Genomic DNA, 24,352 nt, shown 5'->3' with positions numbered 1-24,352 from the left:
GAACATTTTCCTGGTCTTGTTTCCTCTAAAGTCTGTTTACACCTCACTGATAATGTCCTTAACATATTCTTTCAGCCACTTTCTCCTGGGTTCCTACCTTCTTTCCAAAGCATCAGTACATTACTTTCCAAACCAGATCTTTTTGCCAGCTGAGTTTCACTTGATTGTTTCCATTGCTGCATCAATTGCTGAGCTCTTGATATCTCTTCATATTTGTTCATGGTCTTCACTGATGGTCCATTCATGAATGCCTCAAAACGATTGTTAAGTTGCAGCTGACATTCAATCTTTATTGCTTCATCTTTTAGCCTTTCAACATGGTATCTGACAGCCTTCTGTAGTTTATCCCTGGCCTTTCCTGCACAATGTACTAGTAGCATGCTTCTGATCAGAAAATGGTTACTTCCAGACTCAGCACCTCATGCCATCTTAATGTCTCACACCCACCTTTTGGCTCTTACAGCTGTGGCAATGTGGTCTATCTGATTTACTGTAGTCCCATCTGGTGACAACCAGATTCCCTTGTGTATGTCTTCATGCTGGAATTTTGTGCTGGAGATCAACAGACCTGTTCATGTGCCGACTAATGAACCTCACACCATTATCGTTCCTTTGCTCATGTAGGCTGTGTCTTCCTGTTGTATATTACATATCTATTCCTATTGTATATCTTAGGATATATTATATATGCTATTGTATGTTATATATATTGGAATACTTGTTCTTTCCCAGTTTTAGGATTCATATCATCGATGAAAATCCTCAAGTGTTCATTTAGTATGGTATCCACCACTGCTTCCAGCTACACAAAGAACTCACCTACAATTCAGTCATACCTTCTACCATGGGAGCATGACGGTTCACAAAATTCATCTCGTTCTGCTTTGCATTCACCATTAAGACAGAGATTCTTGGGCTGACAGACACAAACTGAAATATTAGTGGCTATGATCACACTTACACAAAAACCAGTACCTAGCATATGACCTAGCTTACCTGATCCATAAAAGATTGTATATTCCTCAACATTGAATCTGCATGGGTCTTCCCACCACATTTCTTAATATTTACCTGATTACAATGGTATTTTTCTAGTCTGTATTTTTGAATTTCTTTGACAACACTAGTTGCAGCTCCTGCCTTCCATAAATTCTTCACATTCCATGTTCCAAATCGTACACTGTTTCTTTGTCATCGTTGATGACTGGTACTTACATCATTGTTTTGAGGCTTACTTATAGCTTTGAAAGCATGTTAATTTTTTTTTTATGAAGAAAGGGTGCTGGCCTCTTGTTGGATTTCGGGTGTTACCCTCACAGCTTACAGAGTTGCTGGCTTCTCTATGGGGGTGGACTCCCGCAGTCATTTTTGTTAGATTGGAGCTTGTTGAACATTTTTGTACCAGAGTTGGAAACAACAAAAGTCATTAAGGAATAAATGTATTGGAAAATGAGTGTAAGCACTCAAAAATCCTTAAAAACATATTTGAAAGATGTAAAGTACTTTACAAAACATTCTTACTGCTCGCTTCTATGGAACAAACATTTAATTTACTTTGGTTATAATGCCCAACAAAATAATTACTGAAGACAATAAGGAGTGAAAATATGCACAATAAGCAACATCCTTGTCTTTAGATCAACATGATGAGAGTTGACTGTAAGAGCAAAATATTCTGAACTGTTCTTATGTAGTTGATGTTGGACTATGGATTGGAAACTGCAATTGTTTATTAGATAAAAGATAAATTAAAACAATCAGCCATGTCAGTCATATTTATTTTCTCCCATTAGATATTTCAAAGGCTAATACTCTCCCCTTCAGGTGCATTAATGGTTTACATAACTGTTTTGTTTGCTGGATGTAGCCATTGTAATTAATTAAACTACAAATAACAGTGAAATGAAGTTCAAAACAGACAACTGGCTGTATCCTGCAACGAAAACTGTAAAGTAAACCACTGATCCACGTGAGATTAGTGTGTAAGCCCTTAAAATACATTGTGGGACAAAATAAATGTGACTGATGTGGTAGTTAAACAATGGAAAATCCAGGCTGGAATATCAACTCAGACATAGATGGTTGTTTTAATTTGTCTTTTATGGCGAAATGAGCTTCTTGTTTATTTTATCCATGTGTTGATTCCATTTTAACTCTTTATCCAAATAAACGACAAGGAATTTTATGTAGGATTTTTCTTTTAGTGTAAGGTCATTAATGTCTACTTCTGAAGACAACAGCATCTCCACTATATGGTGAGTAGTAATCTATCCTTTTCATAATACTGTCATTATTCCATGCTGGATTTAGCATTGTTTGATATTATCTGAAGACACCAGGTCATTTTTGCTTGTTTGAAATCATGTGATATGTCTATTTTAGATTAAGGTTTAAATTGTTAACTGTGAACCACTTGTAGGCTTGTTTCATCTCAGCTATGCCTGCTAACATTGAGTTTGAACTTTTGATGACTTTGCTTTTGTCATTAGAAGACACTACAGTTTTTAAACTGACCTTTAAGTCACTGGAAGATTATTAATGAGAGTAAGAAAAAGAGTGGGCCCAGTACCAACATTCTGACACCTTACTTGTTTTGTTCCGTTAGACTGAGATTCGTTTCATGCTTCTGTAACAGTTTGTCAATGAGACTCTCTGCTTTCTGTTATGAAAATAGGACACCATCCACACAAGAAGATCACCAAATAGGATATTTTTTTCTTGTTTAGCACTATCAAAGCTTCATTTGTGTGGTCTTATAATGCTATCTCCGTGAAGAATTCTTTAAGAAGGCCAAATGAAGAGCAAGTTGACAAGTTCTGCTCAGTTAAATAACTCAGTATTTTATCATAGGCCATTTTCTCAAACATTTTTCAAAAGAGTGAAAGGAGTGAAATAGTGTGTTATTAGAGGTGGTTTGCTTATCTACAAATTAAAAAAGTGTGCTACTCAGTGCGTTTAAGTCTTTCAGGAAATATGCTCAAAGTCATCAACTGATTTCAAAGAAATCTTAAGTGTCATACTATCTAGTTGGTACAAGGTTGTGATATTCTGCCAGAAACACCGTTGTTGCCACCCACAAGGATTACAACATTTTAGTGATGTGGTGAATTCTGTAAGTGTCCTTGAAGGCTGTATTTTGAAAACTAATGTTTGTTTGTCATGCACGGTGTGTCTGTGCAAGTCTAATGCATCTGCATTTGTTTGTTTATTAGTGGATGCAATTTTCTCTGTTAGTGTGAGAAACATACCACTGATTGTGGTATTCGGTGATTTTAAAGTGTCACTGTTTCTGCCTGAACTATTTTCTGGAGGCTCATTTTCACTTGGCTCAATTTTTTTGTTTAATAATGTTCCAAATTTTTGGTGTTATTCTTGGAGAGTTTCATTTTCTGAGTACAGTGTATGAGTTCCACTTTTTTTTAAATAACAGACTGGAGGAGTTTACAGTATTAGTTACAACAGAGTTTCAAGTTTTGATTGCACCTTGTCCTCTGAATTAGGTGAGCCCTCTCTAGCACAAGGTACTTTAATCTCAGGAACAGTCCATCCCTTACTGTTGCTTCTGTTCAATTACATCATTATTTGTTTTGGGGAAAAACAAAACTTGAGGTCTCCAGCAATATTGATTAAGAAAGAGTTAAATTTTCCATCTACAATGTCTGCTTTGTAAATTTCTCCCCAGCATTCCTTCCATTAAACGACTTGAGCAATTCATTTTTTTCTGATTCTGCAATACAATACTTGTTTTCTACGATATGAAACTAACTGGTCAGCATACATCATTGTTAATATTTGACATTCATAAACACATTCACCATTAACTACTGGTTTTTGCAGCTACATTAGTGCATACTGCTGAGTCTAAAAACAAACTGCAATGTCTGTTGAACTTTATCCTTCAATCCTTGTAGGGAATTTTACTATTGAGAATAACCTAAATCTGGACCTCAACAAATACTACCTGAAAGAAAATCAGTATTTAAGTCTCCACAAACAATGATTCTCCAGTTAAGTGTTACATTCCATCCTGGATTTTCCACTGATTCCCCAATTAAGTCCGCCTAACCCTATTAAAACTGTTTATAGCTACTTTATGAAGCTTCCAATACTTCCTGTTGGTAACCTGGGAACATCCAGTACTGCAAGTTTATGTATTTCCTGATCCACTATTGTGGTAAAACATTCAAAGTCCTTAATCATTTCCATTTTTTGCACAATATTTTGACAATCAACCTGTCCTCTTCTTCAGGTACTGTGAGTTGCATTGTCATATGTACTTACAGCTTTGACTCCAAATTGACTGTGAACTATTGCTGGTCCCACACCACTATTCGGCTGATGGCGAGTTTGTCTTTCAACACCCACTAAGCCCTTTTGTTTTTCAGAGTTCATACTGATATTCCTCAAAAATGCATTCTCTTAGCATTGTAAAACTCTGGTGGATGTGGTGGCCATTGAGATCATAATAAATTAAGTGCTGAACCCCAAACCCTGTTGAATCTGAATCCCCCATCCCTGTTTATTGGATTTTCTGACATCCTTATTTGGATAGATTCCTTAATTATGCTGTTCCAGAAACTTGATGTTTGCACGCAATACTTGCCTCCTTGTATTTCATTTCAGCATTATATTTGCAACAGTGTTCAGTGACAGTTGATTTGCATGGTTGTTTTAGTTGGGTACATCGCTGATGTTCTTTCCATCTCTCCTCAACTATTTTTATAGTGTGCCCCATGTAAGACATGCCACTTTCACATGGAATTTATCATACACTGAACTTTCGATTATCTAGATTACCCGTAACATTGCAAAGAAGACATTTCATCTTTTGAATGACACTGCCTACAGACAGATAGATGTTGATCCTGTGAATAATATTGAGATTGCCTGTAACATCATTAAGGATCTTATAACGCGAACAGTTGTGCCTTCACAGCTCTATGACCTTCTTAAGGTAAACAAGGAGGGCATTCCTCTCAGACTCATAGTTGTGTGTGTTTATTTTTTCATTGGACCAGTTTCAGCATTCAGCACAAATTGTACAACCGATATAGGACAGATAAAAAAAAATAGCAAATAGTAGGCAAATTAAAATTAGTTTCTTACAATTCAATTTTTAAGTAACTTTTTTTGTTATATATTCAGAAATTCTTTTACAGAATAGAAACAGTGCTTTATTAGAAATGTCTTCAGTTTAATTTTAAATATGGGACACATAGCAATTTTTATTTCCTCTGGTATCTTTTTGTATAGTATTACACCAGTGTTAATTATGTTCCTCTGAAAGGTTGTCATTCTGTGTTATTTTTGATGTATATTTAATTTCCCTCTTGTTCAGTAGTTGTGCACACTTTTGTTCAGTAGTAGTTTGTCTGTATTCAACAAGTAGTCTCTAGTGAACAAGCTAGTTTCATAAATGAATAAGCTTGGAACATTCAGAATGCAAACTCAGTAAAAAGAGATTTACAAGTCTCCATCCTTTTAAGGCCACACATTACACTTAGAGCTCCTTTTTGCATTCTAAAAACCTTTACACTGTGATTGTCCCCAGAAAATGATCCCATACCAAAACAGTGAGCGGAAATGTGTATAGTATGGCTGCAGTACTGTTATTTTGCTTGTTGTAGACTTTAGTATTCTTAGACCATAGCACATGGATGAGAGTTTCCTAAACAGTGTCTTTATATGTGGGTGCCACTTCAAGTCTTGCTGATCTAACAGATCCAAAATTTTGTGACATTACATTTTCAAGGTAACATACTTGAATGGATGTTTGATTAGAGGAGGGAAATAAATGAAAGTTGACACACATAATTTTCTTCAGTATTTGCAATGAGTGTTTTTGTTGAACCACTCAGAAAGTCTTTTCATAAGACTTTCTACTGTTGACTGTAAGGTCTCTGGGCTGGATTCAGCAAGCAATATGCTGGTGTCATCGGCAAATAGCATATAGTTTTGGGGACTTGTATATTCAACAAAGTCGTAGGCATGAATCAAGATGAGTAGTTGACCTAATATTGAGCTCTGCAGTATGCCATATTTTATTGGTAAATTGCTAGAAAGATAGTTGTTGTTTCTCATTTTATTCTAAGTGTAGAATTCAGACTGAAGTGATACATTCTGTCTGTGGGTTTTAGGTAAGAAACACCCAGCTATATGCTATACCTCTTACCCCTTGTCTTTCTAATTTTTTGAGCAGAATTTTATGGTCCAGGACACTGAAGGATTTTGATACATCTAGAAAAATACCTGCATCAAATTTATGTTGATCAAGGGATTTTAAAGCACAGTCTAAGAATTAAAAAATCACTGTCTGTGTGAATTTAGACTTTCTAAAACCATGTTGTGTACAGCAAGAAGAGAATGTTTATATATAAAATTTAAAAGCCTGTCATTAAAGAGCGTTTCTAGAATTTTTAAGAAGGAACCCAACTGTGATGAGGTCACTAGTTTTATTTTTTATCGGAAGAAACATTTTTAGCAGCAGTAAAACTTTTGCTATTTTGAGAATATCTGGAAAGACATCAGTTTATAGAGAGAGCTTGAAAATTTTCACCAATGGTTTTTCTATGTGGTGAGCACATGCTTTTAATATGAAACAGGTACTTCATCAAGGCCACTTGACATTTTATTCCTTAATGATTTAATTTTACTTATAATTTCATCAGGATTTGTTTCATAAACATACTTAGAGGCATTCAAGATCACCAATTTGCTGAAGGAACTTGGGATTGGTTCTTTACAATGTACTTGAATGGGGTCTTCAGCTAGTGAAGTGAAATGAAGTATTCATTGAATTCTGTCATGACTGATTTTGGGTCTGTGACTTTTGAGCCCTCTAGTGTTTTTTGTACTGAACTACAAGTTTCTTTTTGTACAACTCTCCACATGGATCTCATACTGTAAGATGAGTTTCTTATCAAATTGTTAATTACATAATTATTGCCTCTCTGACTAATCAATCATAGATTCTTTTGTAGGTTTTAGAATAATCTGTAAATTCTGGGGTAACTCTACATTTCTTACAACAATACTGCAGAAATCTGTTTCTCTCACTGGAAATTTTTATGCCTTTAATTGCCCATTACTTATTGTTGTTACAGTTTACCATTTTTACTTCTTTTAGAAATGCTGCTGCATTAAAATAGTAAAGAAAGATAACTCATGTACATGCAATCAACATTGTTCTAAAAGCAGATGCTTTCCCAATCTTCCTTACCCAGTGAGAAATTAAAAATTCTAATATTATCTCCAGAAAAATTTCTTTTTTCAAGTACCTTTTTGCAACAGCTACTACCTGTTGGCATTTCTAAACATAGCAGTTGTGCCTCATGCTCACTATAACCCATGCTCAGTACTCTACTTGTGAATTTGTCACAAGTGTCTGAGATGAATATTTGGTCAATGATGGAGTTTGCATATTCTGTTAATCTCGCTGGGCAGTGTACTTTGGAAATCATATTGAATGTGTTGGTCATATTTACCAAAGCATCTCTGGTACTGCTGTCATTTGAAAAATCAATTTTGAAATTACCACAAATACTGTCTTCATATTTAATGCACTGATCCTGTTCAGCAGAACCTCTAGGTTGCTCATAAAGTCTGGCAGATTTCCACTTGGCGCTCTATACATGTTAATAATGATAAAATTAGGCTCTGGAAGTTTAGTAATAGAAGTTCAAAGTCTTTTTAGTTGGATCAATATAACTTTTACTGATATCACAAAAATTTATTTGCACTTTTACAAAGATATCAGAGCCCTCATGTTTGGCGAACTCTCCGCTAAAATGACTTGCTAATGCATATCCTAAGACTCACATTAATTTTATCTTGTCATTTGGTAGCCAATGTTTAGTAATGCAAGTTATGTCTACATTTAGCGTATACTGGAGTAGTGCTTCCAACATGGTAATTTTATTTGTGAGTGCTGAACATTATGGCATAATACGGCAAAATCTGTGCATTTAGGAACTTTAGTTGAAATGATTTCTAGTTTACCCCCCCCCCCCCCCCCCCCGCACAGTATGGAGTACATCCCTGTGAATGGGGGGGGGGGGGGGTGAGAAGTTAGGAAGGTAACGCACAGTTCTTCTGCGTCAGGCGGAAGCGGTCGACTGGTAGGAGACCGGGGGGTGAAACCCTGTACATTGACGGTGAAGTCAGCAAGCGACGCCGGCGGCTGAAGATGACGTCTCGTCCTGGAGTGAAGGTGTAACACTTCGTCAGCCGGCAGGCAGAGAATCACCTTGCCAGAAGGCCTAACAAAGGCATGCAAATTGCCACACGCAGCATTTCTGCTCAATTTAAAGCGGCGCACCACACGAGATTCTGCACTTCCTCCCTCAATATTGTCACATGCGAGTACCACACACACCGTATCGCCATCTACGACAACAGATAATTTATGTATGTCATCAGGGTGCACATGTGTTGTGAATTCTTGGATGGCATCTGTACGAGCAATGGTAGGGAGGCAGGGAGGTGTGGGAAAGCCATGGCAGGGGGAAGCATCTACTAAGAGGGGGGTGGCAGGTGCACTGGACTGCGCAGGAGACAACCTTGGGTGATCAGCTGACAGATGAGGGAGCATGACCGAAGGCAACGAGGAACCAGCGTGGATTGAACGGCGTGACAAAGAGCTGTCACACGAAGATGGTAACACAATGGTAGAATCCGAGTGGTTGGCAGTTCGACTGCGAGGGCTGTGAGGAGTGAAGCCCAGAAAAGATTGGCCACTCGAATTAGATGAACGCGGAGAAGGAGCAGTGCTTGGCAGAGAAGCACGCTGTGGAGAATCAATACACAAATGCATGGTGTGGGAAGATGGATGGCCGCTCGAAGCAGGAGTGTGAGAAATAGGGGCAGAATCAGGGAGGTTCACCTGAGGCTCAATGAAAGCTGGTTTCACTCAGTTGAGTGAGACCGTGGTTACAGAGTCTTTTATGAGGAGATCCATGTTATTCTCAGAGTGTTTGACAACCTTGTAAGGACCTGTGTAGGGCGACTGAAGCGGGGCTTTGACTGAGTCATCTCTGAGAAACACGTACTCACAAGAGTCTAGCGTGCGCGGTACGTACACGCGCGGAGGTCTATGAGCAGCCGGAGGTGGCGGCCGAATTTTGCTGCAGTGCAAGCGCTCCCGCTCGAGAAGTGAAGGGAGTTCAGAGGGCCGTGGAAGTGGGGTCGGAGTGACTAATTCTCCAGGCAAAGCCAGAGGTTGGCCATACACAAACTCAGCTACGGAACCCTTGAGGTCTTCCTTGAAAGTCGCACGAAGGCCAAGAAGCACGAAGGGCAGTGCCTCTGTCCATAGTAAGTCATGACAATGCAGGGCAGACTTTAAGGTGCGATGCCATCGCTCGACAAGCCCATTTCTTTGGGGATGGTATGCAGAAGTATGAATTTTGACAATACCACACATTTTACATAAGTCAGAGAAAACTGAAGACTCAAATTGTCGCCCCTGGTCAGTGGTGAGGTAAACAGGTGAGCCAAATCTAGAGATCCACGAATCTAAGAATGCTTGACTTACTGTCTCAGAGGTAATGTTCAGAATAGGCACAGCCTCAGCCCACCGAGTCATCCTGTCAATAGCTGTAAACAAGTAACAGAAACCCTCGGAGGGGGGCAAGGGGCCTACAAGATCGATATGAACATGGTGAATCCGGCCTGGCGGTTGGGCAAAACAGCCAAGGGGTGGAGAAGTGTGCCTGGAAACTTTGTTCTGTTGACACACCATGCATGCCCTTGCCCAAGACTGACAGTCACGGCGCATGTCTCTCCAGATAAACCGTTCAGCTACCAGACGGGTGGAGGCCTTGACACCGGGGTGTGCTAATGTGTGTAGTTTGTCAAAGACCTGGCGTTGAAGGGGCTTAGGAATGAATGGCCGCAACATACCAGTCGATTCATCACACCACACTAAGTCAGATATGCCAGGGAAAGTAGAGCGTACCGGTTGGAGAGAGGAGCTGTGGTCTGAAATTAACTGCATGGTATCGGGGTCTGCCGATTGCAACCGAGGTAGGTCCGTTAAGTCAATTAAGGTTGTGACAGCACCAACACGCGAGAGAAAATCAGCAACCACATTGTCCGCTCCTCGGATGTAGCGAATGTCATTTGTAAATTGTAAGATGTAATCGATGTGACGAAAGCGTTGTGGGGGCGGATCAGCCGCAGGATTTTTTATGGTGGGAACCAATGGCTTGTGATCAGTGAGCACATAGAAATCTCGTCCCTCAACATCAGTTCTGAAGTGTCTTATGGCCTTGTAAACTGCAAGTAATTCTCTGTCGAATGCTGAGTATTTCTTATGCGTGTTGTTTAGCTTTTTTGAGAAAAACTGCAGGGGGGCTGTAGCATCGTTGTATGTCTGACTCAGTACTGCGCCGATAGCATTGTCACTAGCGTCAGTAGTGATAAACATTGTGGCGTCCACCCGTGGGTGAGCAATAGTGACAGCGGAGGCCAACAGCTGTTTGAGTTCATTAAATGCCTTGTCCATGTATGGTGTCCATGGTACCTGGGGCGTGCCAGAAGTTTGTGGGCCAGCGAGAGCATCTGTGAGAGGAGCCTGCACCACAGAAGCGGCTGGCAAATGCTTCCGGTAATAATTAACTGTTCCGATGAATCTGCGTAATTCCCTATAGGTCTGAGGGCGTAGCATCTCAAGAACAGGCTTGATCTTGTCCTGTGGTGGTGTCAGACCGTCCGATGACACAACATAACTTAGGAATGTGACGGATGACTGGTGCAATTGAGTCTTTTTATTGTTCAGTTGAATACCAGCAGCTGCTAAAATATCTGTCACGACTTGAACATGCTCCTCACTCTGTTCCAAAGTAGAAGCAAAAACCAATCTGTCGTCCATGTATAAGAAACAAAAGTCTAGATGGGATAAAGTTTGATTGATGAAACGCTGCCACGTTTGGGGGGCATTTTTCAACCCAAACGGCATAAATTTGTATTGGAACAGCCCAAAGGGAGTGGTTATGGCAGTCTTTTCAATGTCCTCCGGAGCCATAGGGATCTGATGAAATGCGTGCTTACAGTCCAAAACAGAGAAGTACTTTGCACCTGCGAGCGCGTGATTGAAGTCTGCGATATGTGGGACCGGATATTTATCAATGATGGTGCGGGCATTTAAACGCCTATAGTCTCCGACCATACGCCAAGTACCGTCTTTCTTTTGGTCAAACAGGATAGGACTAGCCCAGAAACCGGAAGAAGGTTCAATTATTCCCTTTTGTAACAGATCGTCCAATTGTTCTTTTGCATTTTTCATAAATTCCGGCTTGAGGCGGCATGGTCGTTGCGATATGGGTGGCCCATCAGTTAGACATAACCGATGAACTGTGCCGTTAGTGACTACTGCAATATGTGGCGCGGCACGACAGTCAGATGTCCGAGAAGCGGAGCAGGCAGTGGCGGACGGGCCAAGCTGTGGCGCTGAAGGCACGGAAGTACAGGTGTGCCACCCGCTCGTAGGCTGCGTAAAGGCCGCACACGTGTTAACATTGGCGAGGTTGGTACACTGGTTCTTAGTAGCGGGCCGTGCCGCTACGAGCGCTGTAGGCACGAGTGGGCGTGGCCGAACAGCAGATGGCTGTAGTTCATTGCCACAAGCTTGGCAAGTTAATTGTCCATTCGGAACGCAAGGAGCATAAGCATTCGGGCATACCCTATCATTACAAAAGGGGGTGCTGACACAGTTTACAGAGTTCACAACATTGTCGTTAATGTGCGCGGGCACGGGAACACCAGATTGGCATGGACTGACCTTTTCTGTAGCTGACGAGTCGTCTGCTTGTAGTGCGTTGTTGTGTGGAGGCCAACTCGTGGTGTATGTCGCGGAGATGCAGCAGCATTTCCATATGTTCCATCCGCAACTTCGAAGACCTGGCGCACTCCACTAGCCACTTGTTTGTCCAAGATAGCAGTTCCCAGGATAGGTTTACACACTTCTTAGCACAGCACACATGTTTGGTGTTAGCCGAACTGTCACTCGGCGAAGCAAAAGGAATATGTTTGTTAAGGGGGGGGGGGGTAAAACACAGTATTTTGCACAAAATCTAGTGACAACTGATAGTGCTTGAGGAAATCAATTCCGAGAATAGGTTCTTCAATTGTTGACACTAGAAACGTCCACTCCAGCTTGCACTCGGGCAAAAGTTTCACTGTATACAAAGTGGAACCCGAACACTGTAGGGTAGACAAGTTCACTGCACGAAGTACTGTTTTGTGTGGCTGCACTTTATTGGTTGCTAGGCGAACCGGCAGCAAAGAGACGTCTGCACCAGTGTCTACCAGAAAACATACACCTGATGGTAAATCACGAACATAGACTCGACCACACTTACTGTTATTGTCCGAAACGGAGTGCAACATGGGATGGTGCCCGTTGTTTACATCACAGGAGGTGGCACCGTAGCCTACCTGCCGTTGGAGTTTGGGTAAGAACACGGTGACTGGCATTTGCGAGCTTGCTCCCCGAATCTCGCGTGGAAGAAACAGTAAGGTTTGGCGGGCCTGTGCTCCTGTGGGTAGTTGCTAGGTGACGGAGTATGTGCCCCAGAGTCTTCCACAGAGGCCGATGCACTGTCGTTGTGGGGAGTTGAAGGTGCAGGCAGGGCGGCTAGTTTAACAAACTTGTTATTAGCAGTACCAGACAAGGGCGTGGCATCAGAAAGCATCTTAGTGCGGTCACGTCCAGAATGCAGTGCAAGGAGCTCACGTTGCCTGGCGGAGTATGCTCTGTCGGCGGCGCGTAAATGTTCATTTACTGGCCTATCTTCATACGCAGAGATTGCAGTCTGGACAGGCAAAGGCAGCTTTTCAGTCCAGATTTCTGCGAGCATGTCATCAGGCATAACTTGCTCATCGACGAGAAGACGGATGCACCGCCACAGCTGGGACGGAGACCAGCCGCCGAGACGCTCTTCGTAGATGAGCTGTCGCACATTTTCTCTCCTGGTTTTTTGAGATGCACTCCAGTATCGTCTGTTTCGCCACAGCATATTTCCCTGCTAGGGGGGTGCTTTGACCAGATCATAAATTAAATCGACGTGGTCGTGAAGATGGTTCATGAGGCAGGCAAAGCGTGCGTCATCGTCCAAAGCACAGACATTGAATGTTTGCTCAACCAGGTCAAACCAGAACTCTGGGTGAGCGGGTTTGAAGTCTGGTAATTTCGGCAGATTCGGCACTGCAGTCACTGCGGAGGTGCGCCTATTACTTCGGACGGAAGTAGAGCATGCAGAAGATTGCGAGTCCGAATTATTGGCGTCCCGTAATGCGGGAATCGTGAAATTCACTTGACGCCGGGGGGGAGGGGGGGGGGGGGGGTCTGAGAAGCAACGGACGCTCGAACGGTGTGAGGATCGTAGTCAAAATGTGCATTCTCATTGACGTGGTTGCTCGGAGAGAAGCCACAAGTGCTTAAGTACGCCGGTGAATGTCCGTTATGCACACAGTATTCAGTCGACCATGAGTGGTGGGGCTGGTTGTAGACGTCGGAGGAATTACTGTCCAGCACAGAATTGTTGACTCGATTAGAAGCAACACAAGGATCCCACACACGTCCACTAGGATACACACTCGGTGTGATATTTGCTGTTTGGCGAGCATTGAACACCTGTTGACTAGCCGGCGCGGAAGGATACACACGTGGCGGGAACTGATTCGAGTTTGAATTTACTACTGGATTTTCCAAAGTAGCAAAACCTCGCTCGACGCCACGAACTGTATTGAATTGTGTGTTCGACACAGGAGTAGGCATGTTCCGACCAACACTCTGTGGAGAACACGTGGGAAGGTCCAGGCTAACAAAGCCAGAGTCCACGACCGTTGGCGGTTGGAAGAAACTGGCGGCACTCGATGAATTCCACTGCATGTTCTGGCTGAAGGATTCCGAAGATTCTTGCGGCATGTCCACTATGACGGCAGGAGTGCTGGAGAGATGTTGCTGGAATCCGGGCAGCAATGAATGCTGAAAGGCCATTGTCTGGAGCTGAACAAAGGCCCTCGCGATCGTTGACAAACCCGACGCGGTAGGCGCGTAAATAACCTTCGGGCGGTAACTCGGACGCGTATTACACAAAAAAGGGGTCACCAGTGAGGGAATATGGAATAGTTGTAGGTAAACAACTAGAATTCCCTCAGATACAGATTTATTCACACTTAGCTTCTACACAGATACAAGTCTGGAGGCTAACTGCCGTTAGCGTCCAACATCCTCCCCAAAGCCCTCTCCTCAAAGATAGCACACTTACGCACAGAACAAATATCGATATTTATGGCGCTCTACACCACAACATAAATACAACTGAAGCAGATGACACCAGTAACACATTTATGAATATCCTACATAGTTTTGGTCTATCATCACTAGTCAACTGTGCAACAAGAATAACCACACATTATCATCTACCATTGACCATGTAGCTACAGATGTAGGCAGAGAAAACTGTCATGTACTTGGCAAAAATCTGGGACTGTCTGACCATCTATGTCAGATTATAAAAGTACAAGAATCAAAATTGCATGTATATAAAAGAGTGTACTCTCCATCAGCTTTGCAAGTTTTCCTTAAAGTTAGCACATGAAAGTTGGGAAGGAGTATACATAGAAAGTAAAGTGAATAGCAAGTTCTCCAATTTTATGTCCAAGTTTAAATTAAAATTTGAAGAATCATTCCCCAAAGCATTAATTCCCATTGGAACACCCACCAACAATAAATGTATTACTAAAGGAATTACAAAAAGTGCTCAAACTTGTAAATACCTAAACTCCATTAAAAAGGACAATAGTGATCCAGTTTTATTGCACTACTACAAAAACTACAAAAGGATCTACAGGAAGGTACTCAACACTGCAAAAAAATCAGCCAATGATAGGTTCATAAATTTAGCCAATGATAAAAGTAAAGCTACATGGGCTGTAGTGAAACAAGAAACAGGAACTATGAAGCAGAGAGGTACAAACACGCAAGTCAGGAAAAAGGAAAACTTAAAAAGTAACCCGAAAGAATTAGCAAATTATGTGAATACCTACTTAAGCAGCATTGCAATGAACTTACAGAAAAATTTCCAAATGCTGCTAATCAACCAATATAAAAGCATATAGCAAACTCAATAGTATTGCTTCCACCTACTGAGGAGGAAGTATGCAATGTTGTAAGGCAATTGAAGAACAAAAACTCAGCAGGTATAGATGAAATCCCAACGTGTGTGCTGAAAAAATGCATAAACGGTATCAAAGCTCCACTAATAGAAATCATAAATGAATCCTTCAAAACTGGATGCTTCCCTAACTATCTGAAGCATGCCTAAATTTTATCAGTTCACAAGAAAGGTGACCTAGAAAACATTCAGAACTACAGACCAATAGCTCTATTGTCTTGCTTTTCCAAAGTGATAGAAACAATAATAAAAAACAGGCTTTTGAGCTATCTAAGTAAATTCAACCTCCTCTGCAATGACCAGCATGGTTTCAGGCCTGGTAGAGGTACAGAATCTGCAATAGCACAATTTACAAAAACAGTTTTAGAAGCACTAGATGAGAACAGCTATGTAACTGGCCTTTTCCTAGACATGTCTAAGGCATTTGATACAGTTGACCACCAGAAGCTGTCGTATAAATTAGAGGCACTAGGAATAAAGGGAGTAGTTCTCAAATTGTATTGTTCATATCTAGAAAACAGAGTATAGTCAGTAGAGATCACACATGTCTGCAGTGGATCAAAGTACATTGAGAAACATATCTGATCCACAATATATCAATATTGGGAAGTGTACTAGGCCCTGTATTATTTCTGGTGTATACAAATGATTTCCTGCAACATATCAGCCATGGAGAGAAGATATTGTTTGCAGATGACAGCAACATAGTAATCACCAGTAAGACACCAGCACAAATGTTGGAAAATTCTACTGAAGTGCTGAGGGGTGTTCACAAACGGTTTTAGGAAAACAAAGTAACTCTCAACGTAAAGAAAACAAATACAATATGCTGTAGAATGAACAGAAAACAGAGTCCCTTAAATTTAAAACTAGATAACATCTCCATAGATGATGTACCTACAACAAAATTCTTAGGGTTGCACATTGAAAGCCAAATGAAGTGGAATGAACATGCTATGAAACTCTCGAAAAAGATATTCACAATATGTTGTGCACTTAGAGTCGTTGTATCCGCATGCAGTAGTGAATTTTTGAGAACTGTATACTTTAGTGATGTTCATTCAGTATTCAGTTATGGTATTATTTTCTGGGGAAACAGTGCTCAGAATTTACAAACAGTATTTAAAATGAAAAAGAGAGCAGAGAGAGCAGTAAGAATTATAACAAAAAGCACTAAGCGGGCCCACGACAGAGAAATTTTCAAAATGTTAGACATTCTAACCGTTCCTTGTGAATTTATATTCCAAGCCACAGTGTACATCAAGAAAAATATAGAAAATTATAGCACAAATAGCAGTTTTCATAACTATAGTGCAAGAACATGTCACTGTCTTCCCCCAGACAGGAAGAATAAACATAAGACTCAAAATAGCTTCTTGTATGAAGGTGTAAAACTGTATAATAAACTGCCGCAGAAAATAAAAGAAGTAGATAACATGTACCACTTTAGGAAAAATCTTAAATTGTTTTTGCAGGAACACTGCTTTTACACTACAAGTGATTTCCTTAGTACAAAATGATTGTAAATAGCTTTTGTTTCACAATATTTTGATGAGCAAAAATGTGTCACACTGTTTAACTACATGTAACAACAAACTGTATAAATACATGAATGTACTCAACTGACAACATCCACACATTTTTAAAATGTCCACAGATGGCTAAATAAATAAATAAATAAAAAAATATTCTCAGTGAATGTGCAACTGCACTTAATTTTTACACTATCTCAGCCAATTGCAGCTCCAGGATACAAGTATTATGATCAGTGTCAATGCTGTCTCCTCTTCACGGGAGACCCACTTACTGAATTCTTGGAACTGATTGTGGAAAAGTTTGACAGCTGTTGCACTGTTCTTTTTTTAGCACTTATTTCTTGTTTGATGGTACATACGAGGATCATTTCGTAAATCATGGCAACTTACTGGCTTGTGATAATGCAAAAACATGGGAATCACATGATGTGCATTGAACCAGAAAGGAAGTGTGTATCTGAATTACAAAATAAAATAGGGTTCCAGTACAAAGTAAAACAGGGTTACAGTACAGGTCACAGCAAAGGTTGAAATGAAATACGTGCATTGAAACTATGTGTAAATTTATTGTGCACAAATACAAATGGAACAAAAATGAATCAAAATCAACTACTGTCCTTCAAAATAATCCCCAAGTCCATCCACACAGAGTCACCAATGATGGGGAAGGCATTCAATGCCGTTGCAATTGCCATCAATGTGTACCACCTGTCACTGAAATGCCAAGAGGAATAACTGCCCTGCTTGCAAAGTACGGTGTATGTCACTGACGGCACGCAAGAAATTGCAGAAGTATTGGGCATTGATGGTGTGGCTGTCCCTAACAGAATGACACTCCAGAATACCATTGCTGTCATAGGCCAGGATGAGCAGACTTTGGTGGTTGATGGATAGATTAACATGACTAGACTCATATCATGTCCACTTCTGCACTTCTGTTGACTGATGTGGTACCCATTTTGAACACTTGTTGTGCACCTTCAAGTCCTGGCATCAAATGTGGGACAGTGTTGCAATCGACACACCCATCCACGATGTTAATCCCTGCACGGTTCAACATTGGTTGGTCCTTTGTTAAACACTGTTCAATAATAGCCATGGACATGTCAGTAAAGAATGAAGTGGGCCGCTCACTTCATGGTGAGTCAGTCATTGCTGCACGTCCATGTCTGAAAGCCTCCACACAGCTTGCAATAAACTGGAACAAGGGGATTTTCATGTATGCTCACTCTTCAGCTGAGCTTACTACCACCATAGCATGGCCAAGTTCACACTGAATGTTTCAGGCACTGGAACAGAACCATGCTCCCATGTTGTCATGATTTGTCAGTGGATTTTGGTATTGTTTGTTGCAGGTTTTTGAAAGTATTAACTGCAATTATGGTAATGCTACGCGTGTGCATGAGATACCATAGTTGCCATGACTTATCCATCATAATTTGATGTTTCTTCTTCTTCTTCCATTGGCACTACATCCTGGGATGGGACTTGGCCTCCTCAATAATTTTCTGCCATTAATTTGATGTTTCAGTGCTGCAAATTCAGGCATTATAGAATGTCTTGTAGGTGATTTCATCCGTTTGGCTAGCTTACAAGCATATCATCTACATAAAAAAAGAAAAAAACCACAAGGGCTTGCAGACAGCTGACACAAACATATTGGCCACCACTAGTGGTAGAGGACAACTCATCACCATTCCATCTGCTGTTCATATAATTTCCATCAGATGAAAAGTGGGTTGACATAAGTATGAATTCAAACAGTGTTGTTAGTGCTGGCCCAAACTTTTCTCCTGTGAGGCTTAAGGAGTCTCTTAAAGGTATTATTGCAAAGAGAGACACCATGCTGAAGCTCTTCTTGTCCCAACCAGAAGTTCTGGAGCTGCTGGATGATATCTGCTGAATTCCGTGTGTGGTGCAATTGCCCACAAAGGGGCTGAAGATCACTGTCAAGTGGTTTGCTAATTCATATGTTCACGCACCAATGTTGTTAATAACTGCTTCTGGTGGTATTACTTCCTTGTGGACTTTAGGTAGTCTACCAAGTATTGGTGGTGCAGCTGCTCTTGGACAAAGTCTCTTCCCCAACTTCTTGTCTTGGAAAGTGTGTTGAAGAAGCTCAATGGTCTTCCTCTTCAATCAGTTGGTAGATTGATTTCTACCCACCTGTAGGCATTGCCTTCTAAAAGGTCAAGCATTTTTTGCTTGAATATTGACTGGTAACATGTCTGTAGAATTTTATCTGCTGTGAGAATGACTTTCTCAGCATCCTCTTGGAGACACTTCTGTTCTTTCCTCTCTTCCTTGGAGATGTTTGGTTTTGGTGGAACAGCCCTGATATGTGCACGGCATGTTTCACATTGTGTTTCCCCCATGGTGTCACATGGAAGTGCAAGAGCAACCTGTTCGACCACACTGGTAAATTCTGCTATTGGTAGGATCATCGATGTCAGTGCAAAATTTGGCCCCTTTCCTAGTATAGATAGGGTAACATCGCCATTATGATCTCTGTACAGTTGATTACATTCTCCAAGGATTTCCTCTGGTGGTTTAGCTGCAAGACATTTGTATTTAGCAGATTGTCTGAAAGTGCCATGCTTTGTTGGCTTGAGACCATCTAACTGAGTATATCTAATCCCACAAGTCAGGGGGAAATGCTGACGACAACTGCAGGTGGAATGTGAAGAGTTCTCTTGAGGTCTCGTCAAGTCTGTGTCAAGTGTAGCAGATCCTCTCCCTGACTAGGGCTCTTCTGGTGATCCAGTTGCTATCTGGAATTCTGGTGTGATAAATGACCTTTGCAAAAGACAGTATGTTATGGTCCGCTCAGCATCTCAACTGAAAGACAAGTGACTCCAGAAGTTCTCCTTTCCTGTTCAGAACCTTATGAAGCCTCTTAATTTTGCTGTACATCTCCTCCCCATGGAGGTACTTGATGTGTGATTTTAGATTTTCCCAGCATAGCAAGATTTTGAATATTTTTCAGGTATTCGACCAGGTTGCGTCATCCACAAGGTGCGATATTTCAGCAGGCTGACTTCTTGCTGTTTTCAGGCATTCCTGATGACTGACTGACATCTGCTGATTGTCTTTATATCCTCTTCCCTCTGGCAACATATAACAACCCAGCTCTGCACACACACCCAGTACAGGGATGCGGAAAGTGTGTTGCCAGAACATGATCCGATATTCTTATTCCTGTTCTCCTTAATTTCCTGCATTTCTTGATTTTTTTTTTTTCAATTTTAATTTGCAGTTTGTAACCAGTAAATTATGATCACAATCCAGCCCTGCCCCTGTAAATGTTTTGCTGTTTAAAATCTGCTTTTAGAAACTTTGTCTGATAATTATACAATCTATTGGAAACCTTCACATGTCTCCAGGTCTCTCTCATATGTACAACCTCCTTTCACAATTACTGAACCAAGTGTAACCAATGATTAAATTATGCTCTGAGCAAAATTCTATCTGGCAACTTCCCGTTTCACTCCTTTTCCCACTATATTTTCTTCTCTTCCTTTTCCTCACTGTTGAATTCCAGCCCCCAACAGAATTAAATTTTCATCTTCCTTAATTATCTGAAAATTTCTTTATCTCAACATACATCCTTTCAGTCTCTTCCTTTACTGTGGAGGTAATAGGTGTATAAACTTGTACTACTGTGATGAGTGTTGTCTTCGTGTCTGTCATGGTTACTATAATACATACACTAGGCCATTCATAATAGCTAACACACAATTTGATTTACTTATTTGTTATTACCCCTACTATTTGATGGTGGTGGCAGAACACTCACATAAAAGAAATTTATAATTAGGCAAGCTTTCTGAGTCAGTGGCTCCTTCTTCAAGCAGAAAGATTGAAGGGGAAGGAAGAGGGTTGAAGGAAAAGGATTGGAGAGGTTTAGGAAAATGGGTGGATTTCAGAAAAGTGACCCAGAACCACAGGTCAGGAGAGATTTATCAGACAGGATGAGAAGGAAAGACTGATTAAGTCTGCTGTACTGTAAGAATATTAACAGTGTCCTTTCATGTTGTCTAAAGAGACTATGTTAACTGATCTTTCCAATGGATGATGTATGCTTGTGGCTTGCACTGGTATACCAACTGACCCAAGGTTCCTTTACTCATAGACATTTTTGTAAGTTTGTGATATTGATTGTGCCTTGTTAATGTTCCAGTACAGGAAATTTTCATATCCGAATGTTCTTTCATGACATGTTTCCTTGATTTACCATTCCCTTTTACCCTGCTCACCTAGTAATACTATTCTATCTGTGTGTTGTGTTCAATAAGGAACAAACTCCCACAAAACTGCTCTCTTTCTTTGTGACAGATTTTAGTAATGTCGCATTAGATTGCTTTGTGCTCTTGCAATGTAAGCATGGCTGTGTCACTCCATCTGCCCCAATGAAGAATAGCATTCTGTAATCAGTTTTTGTGGTCTAAAGGTCTACCAGAAGTTGAAATCTGTAAAGAACTTCAGCACAATATGGGGCAATGCTTTACCATGGCGAAGTGTTTATCAGTAAACTGAACAATTCAAAGGCAGCCAAAGAGGTGTGAAGGGAGAGGAAAGAGCAGTGTGTCAAATCACATCCACGACTGATCACAGCATTGAGTGTGTGGCCTGATTTGGAATAACCAACACATGACTGTTGATGAAGTGGCAAACCAAATACACATTATCACAATTCTGCAATGACATTGCCCATAAAAAGTTCAACTTTTATAAAGTCTGTGCAAAACAACCAGTGATAAGTATACAAATACCATCAGATGGGAAACTGTCAGCAGATAATACAGATGAAATGTTTTTGAAATGAATCATCACTGTAGATGAGATGTGGTTTCAGCACTTTTAATCATGGAGCAAATGCCAGACCATGTCATGAAACCACCTAGATCTCCAGCCAAAAAGAAATTCGAGGGTCAACCATCTGCAGATATAGTGATGCTAATAGCTTTTGGGTGAAGAGTAAACAGCCAATGTTTCAGTGATATCCTTTGCAATGTGTTGATGCCTCAAATCTGAAACAAATGTCAATATCTATTGTCAAACAGCATTTATTTTTTGCATAACAACGCACATCCACATATTCTTGTCCACAGTCTTAAAACTCTTCAGAACATATTTTGAGATGCTGGGGCATTATGCACACAGGTCTACCAAAAGTGAAGAATGTGGTGCATATGTGACTTCCTGCTCAACCGAAAAGGTATTGGGAAGCTTGTGCAACAATAGATGAAGTGTACTGAAAAGCAGGATGACTGTTGAAAAATGTTGTCACTGTAAATTTTGTACTGTTATAAATTAGAGAAAATGTCATGTAGATACTTTTTGACTTATTCTTGTATGAAAGCTGTTGCACATCTGCAATAACATGAAATTTCCATATAGTTTCATCTTCATTCTATACTGTACTCATATTTTAATAAGCAAAAAGCCATTATCTAAATGTTATTACCTTCAAAGCTAGATTTCTGAGACATTGTGGTGGTAAAGCAAAGATTTTGTACCAGAAACATTATTATGTTATCATTTCTCACAAGTTAAACCAAACTCTGAGTATAAAGCAGCATATTAAAATGATATATTTTACCTCAAAACCATCAAATGGTACACCAAGTTGCAGATCCACTTGATCTCCATCATAAGTCCAAGAGCCAAGTGTTAAATGACAAGTCTGTGTATCATAAGGCCACAGTCGAAGATCAAGATCACAGAAGACAAGAAACTGTGCAGGGGGTACCCAGATGACTTCTCCAGTTGGAAACACAACACAATGAGAATTCCCATAATGATCAATACTTGACCCGGATGCACTGTTGGAAAATTAAAATGAGTCAAAAGAAAGTTAAAATTAATTGCATACCAAATATGTACAATTTATACACAATTCATCTGTTACTGGTGTAATTAAACACTTACAGTATAGAAAATAAAGTGAAAAAGATAAAAATATTAAGACGAAAGTACTAAGCATTTTACATTGTCATGCCAATCATCACAAGCCATCTGATTTTTTTTTAAATTTTTGTTTTGTTTTCAGTTGTAGAAGCCACCAATGATGATAATTTATTTATTTATTTTCTTTCATTTTTTTTCTCTCTCTCTCTCACTCACATTCACTGTAAACTACCAAAGTATTGTTTCTCTACATTACTGAATTTTGACACATGACTGCCAGTGCATGCCTTACTGTTGCCACTTCAAGGAAAGTCACCACAGTGATCACCATGCTGACAGTCTGTGGTGCTCTAGCTATTGTTTCAATGTCTGTGTGGATATTTCTCTTGCTCCAAACAGAGTACTGCGGATAAGCAAGTCATTTGATAGGAACTGGCAACAACTAGCACCAGTCAACCTGTTTGATAGTATGTGAGATCCTGTCCATACAGTGATTGAAAATCAGTGTTAATGCCTCCTTCTTCACTTGTGTGTGGATTTACATTAACTCACAAGTGTTGGTTATGAAAATTAACAATTCCATTTATGTGAAATCAGCCTCATCTGTGAACAGTATCTGGGTTGTGGAAAGTGGATTTTTACCACATCTTTGCAATAGTCATTGAAAGAATGACATTCTGGCAGGCCAGTATTGTGTCGAGGTGCTTGGACACACTAAATATGATATCAGTACAGCAACTGCTCATGCAGGACCCCGCATCCTACAGGATGACTAACCCCAATAGAAGATGAAATTCTAAATACATTTATTCCATGGTCTACTTCCACTCATTGCAGTACTGACTCCTTCTTAACAGAAGTATGAATGGCGCAAGGTCCGCCACTGTTGAAACTAGGGAGTTAGTCTGCTAGTGGGTGGTAAAGATGGCCAAGTAGAGGGTGTGCCTGAAAGTAAATATGACACGATTTTTTGTGGCACATCTATGATATTCATCACAGATTGGTTGGACAGGTCAGGGAGGGTGGGAGCGACCTCAGCTTTCCAGCAGTAGGTTGCTCAATTTCCTCCATGCTCTTGGAGGGTGAGGATAGCTTCTTCACTGAACCTCTACATAGGGGGTGTGTTAAACTTACAATGAAGAAATCTTTAGAGCAATGCTGTGCAATGAAGTTTTGCATGAAACTCAACAAGAAGCCACTAGAAACTTTTGGGATGCTTAAGAAATCCTTTGGGGTAGATTGCCTTCCAGATCACAGTCAGAGAGGTGGCGCAATTTGTTTAGAGAAGGTCTGGAGGAGGCCACCGAGAAGGCATGCGTGGGATGCCATCAACATCATGAACAGATGACCATGCGACTTGTGTGCACCAGTTACTGAATTCAGACTGTCCAATTATTCACTTGATATCAGAAATATTGGACTTGCTGACAACAGTTGTTCATGAGATTGCATCAGATGACTTGGCGATGTGGAAGATTTGCACAAAACTTGTGGCCTGTCTGATGAATATGCCCAATATGACACAACCATAAGGCAGGAAACTTCTTCCAGGACAACCAGAAGGAGGAACACTGCATACCATTGTGGTGCCCAATTCGCTGGAGGGAGCAGTAGCCCATTCATTGCTCCAGGTAGGATAGATTGAAAGACTGATATATGCTCACAGAACTGTGTCTCCTATACCCATTACCAGTTTCGACTGTATGGTCACTTCCTTGGCACTGTCTG

The 24,352-nt window shown here is 40.6% G+C and overlaps 1 protein-coding gene across 1 annotated transcript in view; it reads right to left on the bottom strand.

The window, feature by feature from the left end:
* LOC126092395 (acetylcholine receptor subunit alpha-L1-like) overlaps window positions 1-24,352 on the bottom strand; it is a 219,912-nt gene that overhangs the window by 45,273 nt on the left and 150,287 nt on the right. Inside the window, exon 5 of the mRNA XM_049907967.1 lies at window positions 22,317-22,539. Coding sequence (XP_049763924.1) covers window positions 22,317-22,539 — 223 coding nt within the window. The remainder of the gene's footprint in view (window positions 1-22,316; window positions 22,540-24,352) is intronic.

This window comes from Schistocerca cancellata, chromosome 7, assembly GCF_023864275.1.
Source record: "Schistocerca cancellata isolate TAMUIC-IGC-003103 chromosome 7, iqSchCanc2.1, whole genome shotgun sequence".
NCBI classification, from domain to species: domain Eukaryota; kingdom Metazoa; phylum Arthropoda; class Insecta; order Orthoptera; family Acrididae; genus Schistocerca; species Schistocerca cancellata.
This window is presented reverse-complemented; position numbering and strand designations above follow the sequence as displayed.